The 16,816-nt window shown below is 34.4% G+C and overlaps 1 protein-coding gene across 2 annotated transcripts in view; it reads right to left on the bottom strand.

Annotated features, from left to right (window-relative positions):
• The window catches only part of LOC102803371 (all trans-polyprenyl-diphosphate synthase PDSS2-like), a 55,600-nt gene that overhangs the window by 17,512 nt on the left and 21,272 nt on the right, over window positions 1-16,816 (bottom strand). For both annotated transcript variants that reach the window (XM_085505605.1, XM_085505606.1), the window contains one exon: window positions 6,721-6,919. In XM_085505605.1, the coding sequence (XP_085361731.1) occupies window positions 6,721-6,919 (199 nt within the window). The remainder of the gene's footprint in view (window positions 1-6,720; window positions 6,920-16,816) is intronic.

Here is a 16,816-nt window from a genome sequence, read left to right as displayed (position 1 = left end):
AGGTACATATACACCAAGTATCAAAGCATTCAGGCTTGTAGTTTTCAAGAAGAAGTCGAAAAAGTAAAACATTGACACAGACGATGGAGACGGACAATCACTCATATGATAAGCTCCGCTCGACAAAGTCGACAGCGGAGCTAAAAAAAAGAAGAGATGAAAATAAATATACTGTTGACACTGGTTTAGAAAACGGTACTTTCGTTAAAGGAGAACCGCTCAATCCTATGGATTGCACCAAAGAATCATGGGACACTATTGATTATGTTCTTTAGAATGTTAATCTATCTTTTGCTATCCATTGTTATTTTAATCCAGAAAGTAAATTTGTTGTGACATTAGGCTTAACTGGAAGGTGCCCCTTTAATATAAACTGCCAGTTCTATATTTATGTTGCCCATATATATACTTTGCTTCATTATCTAACATATTGAAATGATGATTTGAGGTTTGTGCTGATTGAAATAACCTCATTCTTGCTTCTTTGTGTTGTGGACAATCAATCAGAAATTGAAATTCATCCTAAACTTTACTAGTACCACACATTCTATCATCCGCTTTTGTTTTTAGTCCCTGTTCAGGTGCAGCCTGAAAAAGGGACTTTTTAAAACGGTTTTTGTCAATGTCCATTTTCTGTCTCCAACATTTTCTCAGAAATTCTGCAGCAGATATGGATGAAACTAGGCAGGTTGATGAACAAGTCTCTGCCGAGTATGCATGTAATTTTGTTTCTAGATCTGAAAATCTTAAATGTGTCTTTTTCAAGATTTTCATCCAAAATTACCTCTCCCTACTGCACTGACAGAGCATGCTCAGAATAAATAATTAGCTTAGATTGTAATGCTCAGGTTTTTAGTGATGTCATGATCTTGATCTGAATCAGTGATAGATGGGTCGTACCATTACCAATCTCAGTGGAAAATGTTGAGGGGTGTCAGGGCTACATTTTGATGGGAATTATAGTGGTGAAAATGAAACAAACTCAGATCCTGGTAATATACAAAGACCTGAATTAACAAAAGAAGGTAAGTTGTTATTAAAGGTACATCAAGGTTTATGAGACATAGTTTGGTTGCACTTGTGTACTTTGAGATTTTGAACCGGTCTCAATGAAAGTAGAGTACATATTAATTCAATTGTTTGCAGATGTTCCATGTATTATTTTAACATGAATATTTTATAATTAAATAACGGGGACTGTGACATTCATGTCTTAGTGGTCTTGTATGACAACCTTTCTCTATTATTAAATTATGATCACTAATTCTGAGTTTGCATACATATTTTTTATAAATTGGATTTTTAATTTTTGTCAAGTACTGCTCTATTTTTAATTCATTCATGAATTTACTGTAAGTTCTTAATTTATTATTTTCCTTAGATTTAGGTTTTTTCTGAATTAATTGCACTTCTCCACAAATCTACATAACTGGCTTCTATTTGACCACTTATGTGATGTATGCTTTTCTTGGTCTCTTTCCAATAATTATTAATTTCACTTTTGCCTATTATTTCTTGTATTGATTTTGCCCATTGTGATTGATCAATAATATTACAGGAAATTGCCTCATTTACTAGTTTTTTTCCATTTTTGTTACATATTTTATACCACTATCTGACCATCATTTTTTTTATGAAAACTGAGATCGGGTGTCTGCCCAATTCCCCCATGAACTGCTAGATTTGATGCTGTCTGGTTAACTTGTAGAAGCATATTACACAATTTCAAATTTAATTTTTCTATGTATGTTTTATCTGTATATTTCTTTTAACCCCATATTTCACATCCACAAGTTAGTATTGGTCTTATTATATGGTCGAAAATGTTGATGTTGATGTGCTAATTATTTGTTTGATATACAAATGTAGTTAAAAGCTTTCAATGCCTTCTTATATAAATGTTCTTTTGCTAGATCAAACTTTCCACTTGGTTTAAATTGTATTCCTAAATATTTAAATTTTTTAACTATATCTAGTTCTTCATTTTCATAACAAACACTATACATAATTTGCCATTTTTATTAAAAATTATAATTTTTGTTTTAGATGTGTTTACTTTTAGGTTCCACATACTGCAGTAGGATGCCAACTTATTGAAACAATTTTGTTAACCAACTTTATGATACAAATTGATACATAGGTATAATATTATGTACCGTATATCTAAAATTGAGGCGTAATTCTTTCAAACATTTAAATCTTTCCTGACACCTAAATTACAGTCTAATTTAGGTTTACCGTAGAAATTGACGCCTATTGAAGAGTATGATGTTTATTGTAGGTAGCATGAATGGGTGAACTGCGTTTCGACAACGAGCTGGTATGACCGTAAAAAGTGTTAAATTCTTCTTCAATGTTTATGTTTCGAAAACAACTATTTTCTTGATTTAAAAAAAAAATCATGCTGTTTTCCTATCAAAATCAAAGCCAAAGTTCGCACTACAACAACGGTAAATCTCTTCCGTGTTGCGTTCACCATGAAGTCACTGAACTGTCATTAACATATTTAAATGAGCTGCATGTATGGTGATTTGAACACATTGGCACCATCCAGCATTTTGATTGGTTAATTAGCGACTTGTATGCAAGAATGCATTGTGGAAATCGTATCACATCGAGCATTTACATGTGATCGAAATCATTCGCTTACAGTGTAACTAAGTTGAATTTTACTTGTATTTCATAACAATTTAATGAATTTATTTTTTGTACATTATTATAATCACTACTGAGTAATAATCAACAATTGCAACACTTTGAAAACAAGTAAGTTATTCAATAGTGAAACTCAGCATGACCGGATTGCACCATCGTGCCGAGATCATTTGCTACTAAGCAATGCACTCTTGTTTTTATTTGAAACTTCTTTTAAAATGTAATTTTTGTTACCAGCAAAAATAAAAAAAATAAATGCATATTATATTATACTGAGTATTTTTTTGTTTGTTTTTTTTGCTTGACTGTAATTTTTCAACATTTTTAGAGGCACATTTCAGAACCAAATTAAGGCCTTTCACTCTTCTCTAACGCCTAAATTAGAGTGACGCCTATTTAAAAGATTATACGGTATGTGTGAAGTTTGAATGTAATCGGGCTAGGCATGTCTAAAATATAAGTCCGCCTGCTCACACGCATGGACACACACATAGATACATGGAGGTCAATCCATGTATTTTCGCACCGCGTCAAACAGGGACTAAAAATCAATATGTTTGATCCATGTTACGGTATGTGTAAAAACATAGTTTGATGACCACTTTTTTTTATATGGGTTGTGTGAACAACAAAAGAATAAAATAAACCCGAATTATAAATGAAAATCTGAAAATATTTTTATTTAAACTTATGCCCCTGAAATTATTTCCTAAAGGGGCAAAGCGGAGAGAGAAAATAGAGATATTAGCCTAGCAAGTCGACAAAAAGTATTTTTTTTTTTTGCTGGTGAATGGGCAATTTGACTACAGGAGTCAAACTCACAATCTCCCTGATGATGAATAAACACACCACAAATTCGGTATTTATCTACATGTTGGTAGAAAACTAGCTTAAAGGGTAAAAAGAATTACTATCAAGTAAATATATTTTCAATAACCACTGTTATAGCCGCACTAAAATCCCAGTCTGATTGCTAAACAGTTTCCATGCATTCATAAATATAAATGTGACTATTTGCTCAAGTCAAAATTATTAATAAGCTGACTGTTACTCAACCTGCTTAAATAAATAAAATCATGCAAAACAGCATTTTGCATTTGGAAGGTGATGAAGTATGTGCTACTGGTCATTTGGAAGGTGATGAAGTATGTGCTACTGGTCATTATTTGGAAGGTGATGAAGTATGTGCTACTGGTCATTATTTGGAAGGTGATGAAGTATGTGCTACTGGTCATTTGGAAGGTGATGAAGTATGTGCTACTGGTCATTATTTGGAAGGTGATGAAGTATGTGCTACTGGTCATTTGGAAGGTGATGAAGTATGTGCTACTGGTCATTATTTGGAAGGTGATGAAGTATGTGCTACTGGTCATTATTTGGAAGGTGATGAAGTATGTGCTACTGGTCATTTGGAAGGTGATGAAGTATGTGCTACTGGTCATTTGGAAGGTGATGAAGTATGTGCTACTGGTCATTTGGAAGGTGATGAAGTATGTGCTACTGGTCATTATTTGGAAGGTGATGAAGTATGTGCTACTGGTCATTTGGAAGGTGATGAAGTATGTGCTACTGGTCATTTGGAAGGTGATGAAGTATGTGCTACTGGTCATTATTTGGAAGGTGATGAAGTATGTGCTACTGGTCATTTGGAAGGTGATGAAGTATGTGCTACTGGTCATTTGGAAGGTGATGAAGTATGTGCTACTGGTCATTTGGAAGGTGATGAAGTATGTGCTGCTGGTCATTTGGAAGGTGATGAAGTATGTGCTGCTGGTCATTTGGAAGGTGATGAAGTATGTGCTGCTGGTCATTTGGAAGGTGATGAAGTATGTGCTACTGGTCATTTGGAAGGTGATGAAGTATGTGCTACTGGTCATTTGGAAGGTGATGAAGTATGTGCTGCTGGTCATTTGGAAGGTGATGAAGTATGTGCTGCTGGTCATTTGGAAAGTGATGAAGTATGTGCTACTGGTCATTTGGAAGGTGATGAAGTATGTGCTACTGGTCATTTGGAAGGTGATGAAGTATGTGCTACTGGTCATTTGGAAGGTGATGAAGTATGTGCTACTGGTCATTTGGAAGGTGATGAAGTATGTGCTACTGGTCATTTGGAAGGTGATGAAGTATGTGCTACTGGTCATTTGGAAGGTGATGAAGTATGTGCTACTGGTCATTTGGAAGGTGATGAAGTATGTGCTACTGGTAATTTGGAAGGTGATGAAGTATGTGCTACTGGTCATTTGGAAGGTGATGAAGTATGTGCTACTGGTCATTTGGAAGGTGATGAAGTATGTGCTGCTGGTCATTTGGAAGGTGATGAAGTATGTGCTGCTGGTCATTTGGAAGGTGATGAAGTATGTGCTGCTGGTCATTTGGAAGGTGATGAAGTATGTGCTACTGGTCATTTGGAAGGTGATGAAGTATGTGCTACTGGTCATTTGGAAGGTGATGAAGTATGTGCTACTGGTCATTTGGAAGGTGATGAAGTATGTGCTACTGGTCATTTGGAAGGTGATGAAGTATGTGCTACTGGTCATTTGGAAGGTGATGAAGTATGTGCTACTGGTCATTTGGAAGGTGATGAAGTATGTGCTACTGGTCATTTGGAAGGTGATGAAGTATGTGCTACTGGTCATTTGGAAGGTGATGAAGTATGTGCTACTGGTCATTTGGAAGGTGATGAAGTATGTGCTACTGGTCATTTGGAAGGTGATGAAGTATGTGCTACTGGTCATTTGGAAGGTGATGAAGTATGTGCTGCTGGTCATTTGGAAGGTGATGAAGTATGTGCTGCTGGTCATTTGGAAGGTGATGAAGTATGTGCTGCTGGTCATTTGGAAGGTGATGAAGTATGTGCTGCTGGTCATTTGGAAGGTGATGAAGTATGTGCTACTGGTCATTTGGAAGGTGATGAAGTATGTGCTACTGGTCATTTGGAAGGTGATGAAGTATGTGCTACTGGTCATTTGGAAGGTGATGAAGTATGTGCTACTGGTCATTTGGAAGGTGATGAAGTATGTGCTACTGGTCATTTGGAAGGTGATGAAGTATGTGCTACTGGTCATTTGGAAGGTGATGAAGTATGTGCTACTGGTCATTTGGAAGGTGATGAAGTATGTGCTACTGGTCATTTGGAAGGTGATGAAGTATGTGCTACTGGTCATTTGGAAGGTGATGAAGTATGTGCTGCTGGTCATTTGGAAGGTGATGAAGTATGTGCTACTGGTCATTTGGAAGGTGATGAAGTATGTGCTGCTGGTCATTTGGAAGGTGATGAAGTATGTGCTGCTGGTCATTTGGAAGGTGATGAAGTATGTGCTACTGGTCATTTGGAAGGTGATGAAGTATGTGCTACTGGTCATTTGGAAGGTGATGAAGTATGTGCTACTGGTCATTTGGAAGGTGATGAAGTATGTGCTACTGGTCATTTGGAAGGTGATGAAGTATGTGCTACTGGTCATTTGGAAGGTGATGAAGTATGTGCTACTGGTCATTTGGAAGGTGATGAAGTATGTGCTACTGGTCATTTGGAAGGTGATGAAGTATGTGCTACTGGTCATTTGTAGCATGGTAGATGTTGTGTTTGACTCATGATTGGTAGACCAGAGTTCAAAAAATCCCTAGGTGGGTTGAAAGCCAAAACAGTTGATTTCTACCTTTAGTAAATGTGTCATAGACTCAGTGGGAGGCCAAATCCACTGGCCAACATTCATTCACTAAGGGATACAACTTTGGAGGAATCTTTGGTAAGGTTCACAAGTGAGTGAGTGACGCCATTATCGTGCATTAAAATGCCATTGTACCTGTGATTTCACTGTGATGGAGAGATTTACTATAGAGCTTGAAAACCAATAAACTTTTTCCAGACTAAATTTCAATGACATCATTGTATAAACTAAATAATATCACTGATGTTTAAAATATGGTCACCCTGTTTTTATTCAGTTTGTGATTAGATGACGCATGGAATACAAACATCATACAAATTCTATAGTGGCTTGAAGGCTGATGGTAAAAATGTATGCAATATAGACTAGTGTAGCCCAAAAATCTTATTTCACTTACCTTAGTATTTTTTAGTTGTGCTAACCCAGTACAAGCACTAGCCAATAAGAAATCCCCACTCAGAACTGCCATCTTGTTGCCAAACTCCATGGATTTTAATGGGCCGTCAGTTGGTAATAACTTTTTCAAATCAACAACTCCTCTATGAACCAAATATGCTGTATGTATCATCTCTGTTATCTCGGCCAAAGCTCTCTGACTATAGAGAAAAATAAATTAATGGCAGTATGTCAACTGTCAGATACATTTTTATATTTATGCAATGATGTGCTTCAATAAAGAGCAATCACTAGCATTAAGATGAAATTTACTATATATGCCACTCTACTTACCTAGATACTACTACAACTACTACTAATAATAATAATAATACTAATAGTAACAACTTTATTGCATCCTTAGAAATACAATGTTTCTATCAGTTAATAGCAATAATTATTACTATATAAGGAAAGAAAGTTGTTAATGGCATAAAACAAGTATTACATTTTAATTAGCATTTTCATTTCTTGAGATCATTCTATGTTTCTTGTGGGAAATACAAAGATTCTAGGTATTATGGTAGTATTTTATAGGGAGTGGAACAGTAGATAGGATCTAGGTATTATGGTAGTATTGTATAGGGAGTGGAACAGTAGATAGGATCTAGGTATTATGGTAGTATTTTATAGGGAGTGGAACAGTACATAGGATCTAGGTATTATGGTAGTATTTTATAGGGAGTGGAACAGTACATAGGATCTAGGTATTATTGTAGTATTTTATAGGGAGTGGAACAGTACATAGGATCTAGGTATTATGGTAGTATTTTATAGGGAGTGGAACAGTACATAGGATCTAGGTATTATGGTAGTATTTTATAGGGAGTGGAACAGTACATAGGATCTAGGTATTATGGTAGTATTTTATAGGGAGTGGAACAGTACATAGGATCTAGGTATTATGGTAGTATTTTATAGGGAGTGGAACAGTACATAGGATCTAGGTATTATGGTAGTATTTTATAGGGAGTGGAACAGTACATAGGATCTAGGTATTATGGTAGTATTTTATAGGGAGTGGAACAGTACATAGGATCTAGGTATTATGGTAGTATTTTATAGGGAGTGGAACAGCACATAGGATCTAGGTATTATGGTAGTATTTTATAGGGAGTGAAACAGTAGATAGGATCTAGGTATTATGGTAGTATTTTATAGGGAGTGGAACAGTACATAGGATCTAGGTATTATGGTAGTATTTTATAGGGAGTGAAACAGATATGATCTAGGTATTATGGTAGTATTTTATAGGGAGTGGAACAGTACATAGGATCTAGGTATTATGGTAGTATTTTATAGGGAGTGGAACAGTACATAGGATCTAGTATTGTATTCGGCCATGTTGAATGTACACAGCTAATTGAGCTCCTCAGTAACGGTGATTTTTTTTGCCAAAGTGGTGTTATTATCCTTTGAAGAAAAGGTAATCTTATATCTTAATATCTTGTGAATAACTGGGAGAAGTTTCAAGATGTCTTGTATAGACGGTGAAGAGAAAAGAGTGTCAAAACCCTTTGTGGATCCAGCCTTTGTTTATGATATGGACACAATGGACAAAGTCACAACAACAAAGGACAAAAAAGTCACTAAGAAGATAGGAAATACTCAAATGAAGAATATACCTGCTAATGAAGAGATCTACACTGACTACAAGTCTGAAAGAGGCGAGCAAGTGCCATGCAACATTAAGTTTAAAACTAAACGCATATCGAGTTGGGTAGATGCCATGAAACAGATGTATAACTCAGCATATGAGAAGAACAATGGAGTGTTAGTTAGTTGGGAGGAAGGATCTGAAAATGAAGTGGGTAGATTATCTATATCTGATGCCAATTCAACAGACTTGATAGATAGTCAAATCCTCAACATTGCTCTCTATAAAAGTGGTGGTGTTTTGGTTCAATCCAAAAGTTTTATGAAGTGGAAAAACACAGACTATAGTGAACTCAAGTCTGCAGTTGATTCCTTGTGTAAACAAACAGATACACAAACCACAGCTAGCCACATGCAGCATGACCTTCAAGTCTGCCCTAATAAACAAACAGCAAACAACTCTCCACCAACACAAGTTACAGTACCAGTACAGGAAGATGACTCTTTGATGTCTGCAGTGGAAAACTCACCCTCATTAAAGAAAGCCCCTTCTATTACTACAATTATGGCAGAACATTACAAATTCTCAGAGGAAACTTTGTTATGTGTGAAGACAAAAGTTACAGCATTGGAAAATTCAATTCATAATTTAGATGATAAATACTCTCAGCTTGTGGAAGATGTTGACACACTTAAAGGTACCAATGATGATGTGAGTAAGCTGAACAGTAAGCTGGACAGTTCTATCAACAAATTTGACCGTGCAATTAATCGGTTAATTTCCACTAATGATGAGAAAATTGGTTTATTAAATTCAAAAATTAATCTGATGCTTCAACAACAAGACGAAAAGGAGAGGACTTTCAAAGACCAACTTTCTGAGATGTCATGTGTCATAAATAAATTACAACATGAAAATAAAAATCTTCAAATAAATTATGACACAACAGAAGCTGAACTCATTGTGGTGAAAGAAGAAATACAACAACTTCATGATAGAAATAAAGATCTGCAAGCAAAGTATGATATGTTAACTGCTGAAATGTTAGTAGGTAAAGAGGACCTTAAAGTCGGCAGTCCTGATGATTTTAAAGTTGCAACACACACTTTCAGGAAACCCAAGTCTATTAATACCATTCCGTCAGTACTCCTAGAAAATAAGTATGATCTGCTGAATGATGTGATGATTGACGAGGATAAGAAATGTGATGATGCGAAGATTGTGGATGGTAGAAACGTGGACGAAACAAAAAATAAACAGTCTACACAAAACAACGAATCAGCAGATGTTGTACTAATTGGTAATTCACTAATTAGAGACATCATACCAGAAAGGTTGCACCCAAATAGGAAAGTCACCAAACATCGTGCAACCTATGTCAGTGATGCATCCAGAGTTATTGACAAGACAAAATCGAACAATACTTCTTATGTAATCATACATGAAGGTAGCAATGTCGTTAATAATGATGTAGATGATGTGGTTAAAGACATGAAGTCCTTAATCACAAAAGCTAAACAGGCACATCCAAAAGCAAGTCTTATCATTTCATCTATTCTACCACGAGGTAATGATCACTCCATCAACGAGAGAATTCATACGATAAACTCACAAATTGAGTCACATTGTGATAATGAAGACAAGGTTGAATTTTTTTACCACCATAAGTTATCAAATGCCCGTAATTTGTATTGTAGAGATGGTATTCACTTAAATGAAGGTGGAGCAAGTGTCTTAGCAGCAAACTACATCGGTAAGATGAAAAAAGGCCCAACTGTTATTAATAATGGGCAAAGAAAAACCAACTACAAATATCACAGCAACCATAACTCCAATGATGACTACCAACGTAATAAACAGTCATCATTCCAATTTCAAGAAAACCTTTCAAAAACACAAGAAACAAAGGCAAGCTAATGACAATGGGTCTTATGAAGAATACAATGTCAACTTCAGAAATAACGCCACCCTTCCTGACTATCAATATACACCAAACCAAGGAATGTGGCAAGGTAACAATTACAACAAAAGATCCTGGAATGATGCAAACTACTGGCAGCAGACACAACCACAACAAATGCAGTATAATCAGCAGTATTATAATGACCAGTCACCACCTTGGCAAGGAAATCACCGTTACAAGAACACATGGCGACAATTTTGACACTTTAAATGCAGAGAAGACTGAAAGTCGCATCCTGGAACATTCATGGTATTGGGGGTAAACAACAAGATAGTTTACTTTTAAATTTTATCAAAAACCATGATTGTGTAGGATTTGTAGAATCTTGGTTAGATAGTGAGTGTAGATTAGATTTTCCTGGTTTTAATTTTTTTCGTAGTGATAGAGTTAGACGTAGAATTAGAGGTAGAAATTCAGGGGGGATTATGGTTATTTTTAAAACTGCAATCCAAAAGGGTCTCAGTAAAATCAACAGCAATCATAAAGATCTTTTGTGGATTAAAATGAGCAAGGAATTTTTTGGTTTTAAAAACGATTTATACACATGTTTTTGCTACTTGTCTCCAGAGGGGTCAAGCTTTTATAATTCATCATTGTACTCAGGTTTAGACACTTTTGATCATTTAGAAAATGATATTGCCAAATTTAATGAATTGGGAGATGTCCTAATCATGGGTGACATGAATGCTAGAAGTGCTCAACTGTCAGACTTCATTATTAATGATGACAATGACCACTTACCATTACCAGATTATTTTAATATTGATGAACATTATTACAGAAACAATATGGATTCATTTGTCAACAAATATGGTAAAGCTTTGGTTAAACTTTGTTGTGCTAGTAACTGTAGGATTTTGAATGGTAGAGTTCCAGGTGACTCCTTGGGAAAATTTACGAGTCACCAATATGGGGGTAGCAGTTTGGTAGATTATGGTATTGTTAGTTCAGAACTTTTTTGTGCTGTTCAATATTTCAAAGTTTGGCCTTTGAATCACTTATCTGATCATTGTCCTATATCGGTGTCTCTGTCTGCATGTGTTAAACATAATACGGTAGATGATCATAGCCTGCTTTCCCCTTTACCCGGCAAATTTATCTGGGATGGCGACAGCCAGGAAAATTATATTAAAGCAATTTCTAGTAAGACTATAGGGGAAAAACTTCAACATTATCAGAGTTCTAATTTTGTAGATGTTGATGAAGCAGTGGCTAACTTCAATTCAATTATTATTAAAGCAGCAAAGTGTTCTCTTAAAGTTATCAATCCCAAAATTAAAAAAAAGTCTAATAAACCAAAACATAAAAAGTGGTTTGACAATGATGTCAGTGAGGTAAGAAGAAACTTAATTAAATATTCACATTTATTAGACAAGTTTCCTAAGAACAATAGTATTAGACAAGAACGATATAAAATTAATAAAAAATACAAGCATCTAATTAAGAATAAAAAAAAGGAATATAAAGCTAATTTATGTAATAGAATCATTATGCTTAAGGAGTCTAATCCTAAGTGTTTCTGGAAGTTACTTGAGGAACTTGGTGATTTAGATAAAAACCCACAAAAGCATGACAACATCAGTGTAGAGTCATGGTTAAATCACTTTAAATGTTTAAATAATAAAGTTAACGTGGAAGATAAAAGCTTCTCACAGACTATTGTAAATGATATTAGTAGTATGGAAAGTTTAGATGATTACAAACACATTATTAATCAAGATTTCACTAATAAGGAAGTATTGCAGCATATTAAACTTTTAAAGTCAGGCAAAGCTTCAGGCACTGATATGATTTCAAATGAAATGTTGAAGCATGGGGCTCCTTTTATTATTAATTCTCTTACTAAAATGTTCACACAAGTTTTAAATTCAGGCATTATGCCATTACATTGGAACAGTAGTCTCATTATTTCTATTTTTAAGTCAGGTAACCCAAAGGACACTAATAACTATAGAGGCATTGCCATTTCTAGTTGTGTATCTAAATTATATACTATGATACTAAATACTAGATTAACTAAGTACTTACAAGAAACTAATCAAATAGTGGATAATCAGTTTGGCTTCAAGAAAAACCATCGTACAACAGATAATATTTATATTCTTAAATCCTTAATTAATAAATATGTCAATTGCAAACTGAAAAAATCAGGGAATTATTTGTTTTCATGTTTTATTGATTTCTCCAAAGCATTTGATTCAGTCTGGCGAGAAGGGCTGTTATATAAACTTCTTCGGTTAGGTGTGGGAGGAAATTTTTATAAGGCTATTAAAGCTATCTATAAAAACACTAAATATAGCATTAAATTGAGTGCAGGGATTACTCCATATTTCAATTCATGCAGAGGGGTAAAACAAGGGTGTAACCTTAGTCCTCAACTATTTAATATTTTTGTTAATGGAATCTGTGATGATGTTAAAAATTTTGACCCTGTTGATTTAAATGGCTTGAAGCTCAATTGTTTGTTATATGCTGATGACTTGCTATTGTTTTCTACAACCCAAGAGGGGTTACAAAAGTGCATTGATGCAGTCCAAAATTACTGTGACAATTGGCATTTAAAAGTAAATATTAACAAAAGCAAAATCATTATTTTTAATAGACTAGGTAAAAACTTAGAAAACAAATTTCAGTTTTATTTGGACGCCACTAAATTACAGTGTGTTAATTATTATAATTACCTTGGCATTGTTTTTCAAACAAATGGTAAGTTTCATAATGCTATGTCTAGGCTACAAGACAAAGCACAGAAAGCACTGTTCAAGATGTACAAAATGCTTTGGATCAGTGAGGAATGTTATTCTGTTAGTCTGGCTAAAAAACTATTTAACTCTATTATCAAACCCACAGCTTTATATGGGGCTGATGTGTGGGGAGGGGTTATGCTGAACATCTACAAGGGGTCTGGTAAAAATAAATGTACAGTTGACAATTGCAATTTTGAAACAAAACTTTTCTCAGATAAATTAATTCCAGAAAAACTTCATATTAAATTCTGTAAAAGAGTTCTGGGTGTGCACAGGAAGGCATCTAATGACCCATGTAGAGGTGAATTAGGTCAATATCCACTTATATTGGATATCTGTGTTTCAGTTATGAAATATTATCAAAGACTAGTATGTAAAAAAACAAACAATTCTATCATTGATGCAGCCTATGAAGAATCCAAAACTCTTGTGCATGACCCATGGCTTAACTTTATACAAAAATTACTAGTCATAACAGATCTAACTAATTCAGACCCACATCAGAACAATTTTTGTGATATTTTTAAAGAGAAGCTCAAATGTTTGTACCGTATGAAGTGGAAAAACAATTTGTTGAACAATTGTAAGCTTGACTTTTACAGGTGTGCTAAAGAAAATTTTGAATTTGAACATTATTTGGAAAAAATTAAAAATAAAAATCATAGAATAGCTTATACTAAATTTAGAACTTCTGCACATTTTCTTCCCATTGAATCCGGTAGACATAAAGGCATTTTGAAGGAAAACAGGCTATGTAATCTCCATGAATGCAATGAAGTAGGGGATGAGAAACATTACATTTTATATTGTAATAATTGTCAAATCAAAGAACAAAGATCTAGATTCCTTGCAGCTTTATACATCTATGCCCCAAAGCTGGAAGATTTTAGCATGGATGAATTATTTCCTATTATTGTTTCAAGTAATGATTTTTTCATTCTTAGCATTTTTGCAAAATTTATTTTCTATATTCTTGATATGTATTAATACTGAAAGTTTTTGTTGTTCTGAATGTTTTGTTTTGTTACATATTGTTATTTTTGGACTTTACTCAAAATTTCATTGGTACGTTCCAAATAAAAAATTCTATCTATCTATTATGGTAGTATTTTATAGGGAGTGGAACAGTAGATAGGATCTACAAATGTAGGTATTATGGTAGTATTTTATAGGGAGTGGAACAGTAGATAGGATCTAGGTATTATGGTAGTATTTTATAGGGAGTGGAACAGTACATAGGATCTAGGTATTATGGTAGTATTTTATAGGGAGTGGAACAGTACATAGGATCTAGGTATTATGGTAGTATTTTATAGGGAGTGAAACAGTACATAGGATCTAGGTATTATGGTAGTATTTTATAGGGAGTGGAACAGTAGATATGATCAAGGTATTATGGTAGTATTTTATAGGGAGTGGAACAGTACATAGGATCTAGGTATTATGGTAGTATTTTATAGGGAGTGGAACAGTAGATAGGATCTAGGTATTATGGTAGTATTTTATAGGGAGTGGAACAGTAGATAGGATTTAGGTATTATGGTAGTATTTTATAGGGAGTGGAACAGTACATAGGATCTAGGTATTATGGAAGTATTTTAGAGGGAGTGGAACAGTACATAGAATCTAGGTATTATGGTAGTATTTTATAGGGAGTGGAACAGTACATAGGATCTAGGTATTATGGTAGTATTTTAGAGGGAGTGAAACAGTAGATATGATCTAGGTATTATGGTAGTATTTTATAGGGAGTGGAACAGTAGATAGGATCTAGGTATTATGGTAGTATTTTATAGAGAGTGAAACAGTACATAGGATCTAGGTATTATGGTAGTATTTTATAGGGAGTGAAACAGTACATAGGATCTAGGTATTATGGTAGTATTTTATAGGGAGTGGAACAGTACATAGGATCTAGGTATTATGGTAGTATTTTATAGGGAGTGGAACAGTACATAGGATCTAGGTATTATGGTAGTATTTTATAGGGAGTGGAACAGTACATATGATCTAGGTATTATGGTAGTATTTTATAGGGAGTGGAACAGTACATATGATCTAGGTATTATGGTAGTATTTTATAGGGAGTGGAACAGTACATAGGATCTAGGTATTATGGTAGTATTTTATAGGGAGTGGAACAGTACATAGGATCTAGGTATTATGGTAGGATTTTATAGAGAGTGGAACAGTACATAGGATCTAGGTATTATGGTAGTATTTTATAGGGAGTGGAACAGTACATAGGATCTAGGTATGATGGTAGTATTTTATAGGGAGTGAAACAGTACATAGGATCTAGGTATTATGGTAGTATTTTATAGGGAGTGGAACAGTACATATGATCTAGGTATTATGGTAGTATTTTATAGGGAGTGGAACAGTACATAGGATCTAGGTATTATGGTAGTATTTTATAGGGAGTGGAACAGTACATAGGATCTAGGTATTATGGTAGGATTTTATAGAGAGTGGAACAGTACATAGGATCTAGGTATTATGGTAGTATTTTATAGGGAGTGGAACAGTACATAGGATCTAGGTATGATGGTAGTATTTTATAGGGAGTGGAACAATACATAGGATCTAGGTATTATGGTAGTATTTTATAGGGAGTGAAACAGTACATAGGATCTAGGTATTATGGTAGTATTTTATAGGGAGTGGAACAGTACATAGGATCTAGGTATTATGGTAGTATTTTATAGGGAGTGGAACAGTACATAGGATCTAGGTATTATGGTAATATTTTATAGGGAGTGGAACAGTAGATAGGATCTAGGTATTATGGTAATATTTTATAGGGAGTGGAACAGTAGATAGGATCTAGGTATTATGGTAGTATTTTATAGGGAGTGGAACAGTACATAGGATCTAGGTATTATGGTAGTATTTTATAGGGAGTGGAATAGTAGATATGATCTAGGTATTATGGTAGTATTTTATAGGGAGTGAAACAGTACATATGATCTAGGTATTATGGTAGTATTTTATAGGGAGTGGAACAGTACATAGGATCTAGGTATTATGGTAGTATTTTATAAGGAGTGGAACAGTACATATGATCTAGGTATTATGGTAGTATTTTATAGGGAGTGGAACAGTACATAGGATCTAGGTATTATGGTAGTATTTTAGAGGGAGTGGAACAGTACATATGATCTAGGTATTATGGTAGTATTTTATAGGGAGTGGAACAGTACATATGAAATTCAATTTACCATGGTGTTCATCGGTTCAGAATTTAGTTATTGACTCAACAATTCAAACTAGTAAAACAGATTTGAATATAAAGAACATTGATAAGACTTTAAAAGAAAACTATATTACATTTTGGAAACAGAATGTCAATCAAGAAAACACAAAACTAAGAACATATGCAAAATTCAAAAACACTTATAATTTTGAGTCATACTTAAATTGTCTTCCGAAAAAACATCAAGTCTGCATGTCACGCTTCCGAACAAGTAACCAATGTTTGGCTATTGAAAAAGGAAGGCACACACAGCCAAAAACTCCCATTGAAAAATGAATTTGTAATTTATGTTCCTAAAATAAAATAGAAGATGAAGTTCACTTCCTTTTAGAATGTGATCGGTACAAACATATTAGACATGAATTGCTCACAGAAATTACATTAACTAATGCAGGAGATAAATTGAGTAATTTTATATTTTTGATGAGCAACAAGGACTCCAAGGCAATTAAATGTATGGGGACCTATCTACTTAAAGCCATGGAGTACAGAAAA

Source organism: Saccoglossus kowalevskii, chromosome 11, assembly GCF_978046115.1.
Source record: "Saccoglossus kowalevskii chromosome 11, keSacKowa6.1, whole genome shotgun sequence".
Classification (NCBI taxonomy): Eukaryota; Metazoa; Hemichordata; class Enteropneusta; family Harrimaniidae; genus Saccoglossus; species Saccoglossus kowalevskii.
Note: the sequence above shows the minus strand (reverse complement) of the source record. Positions and strands in the feature narration are given on the sequence as shown.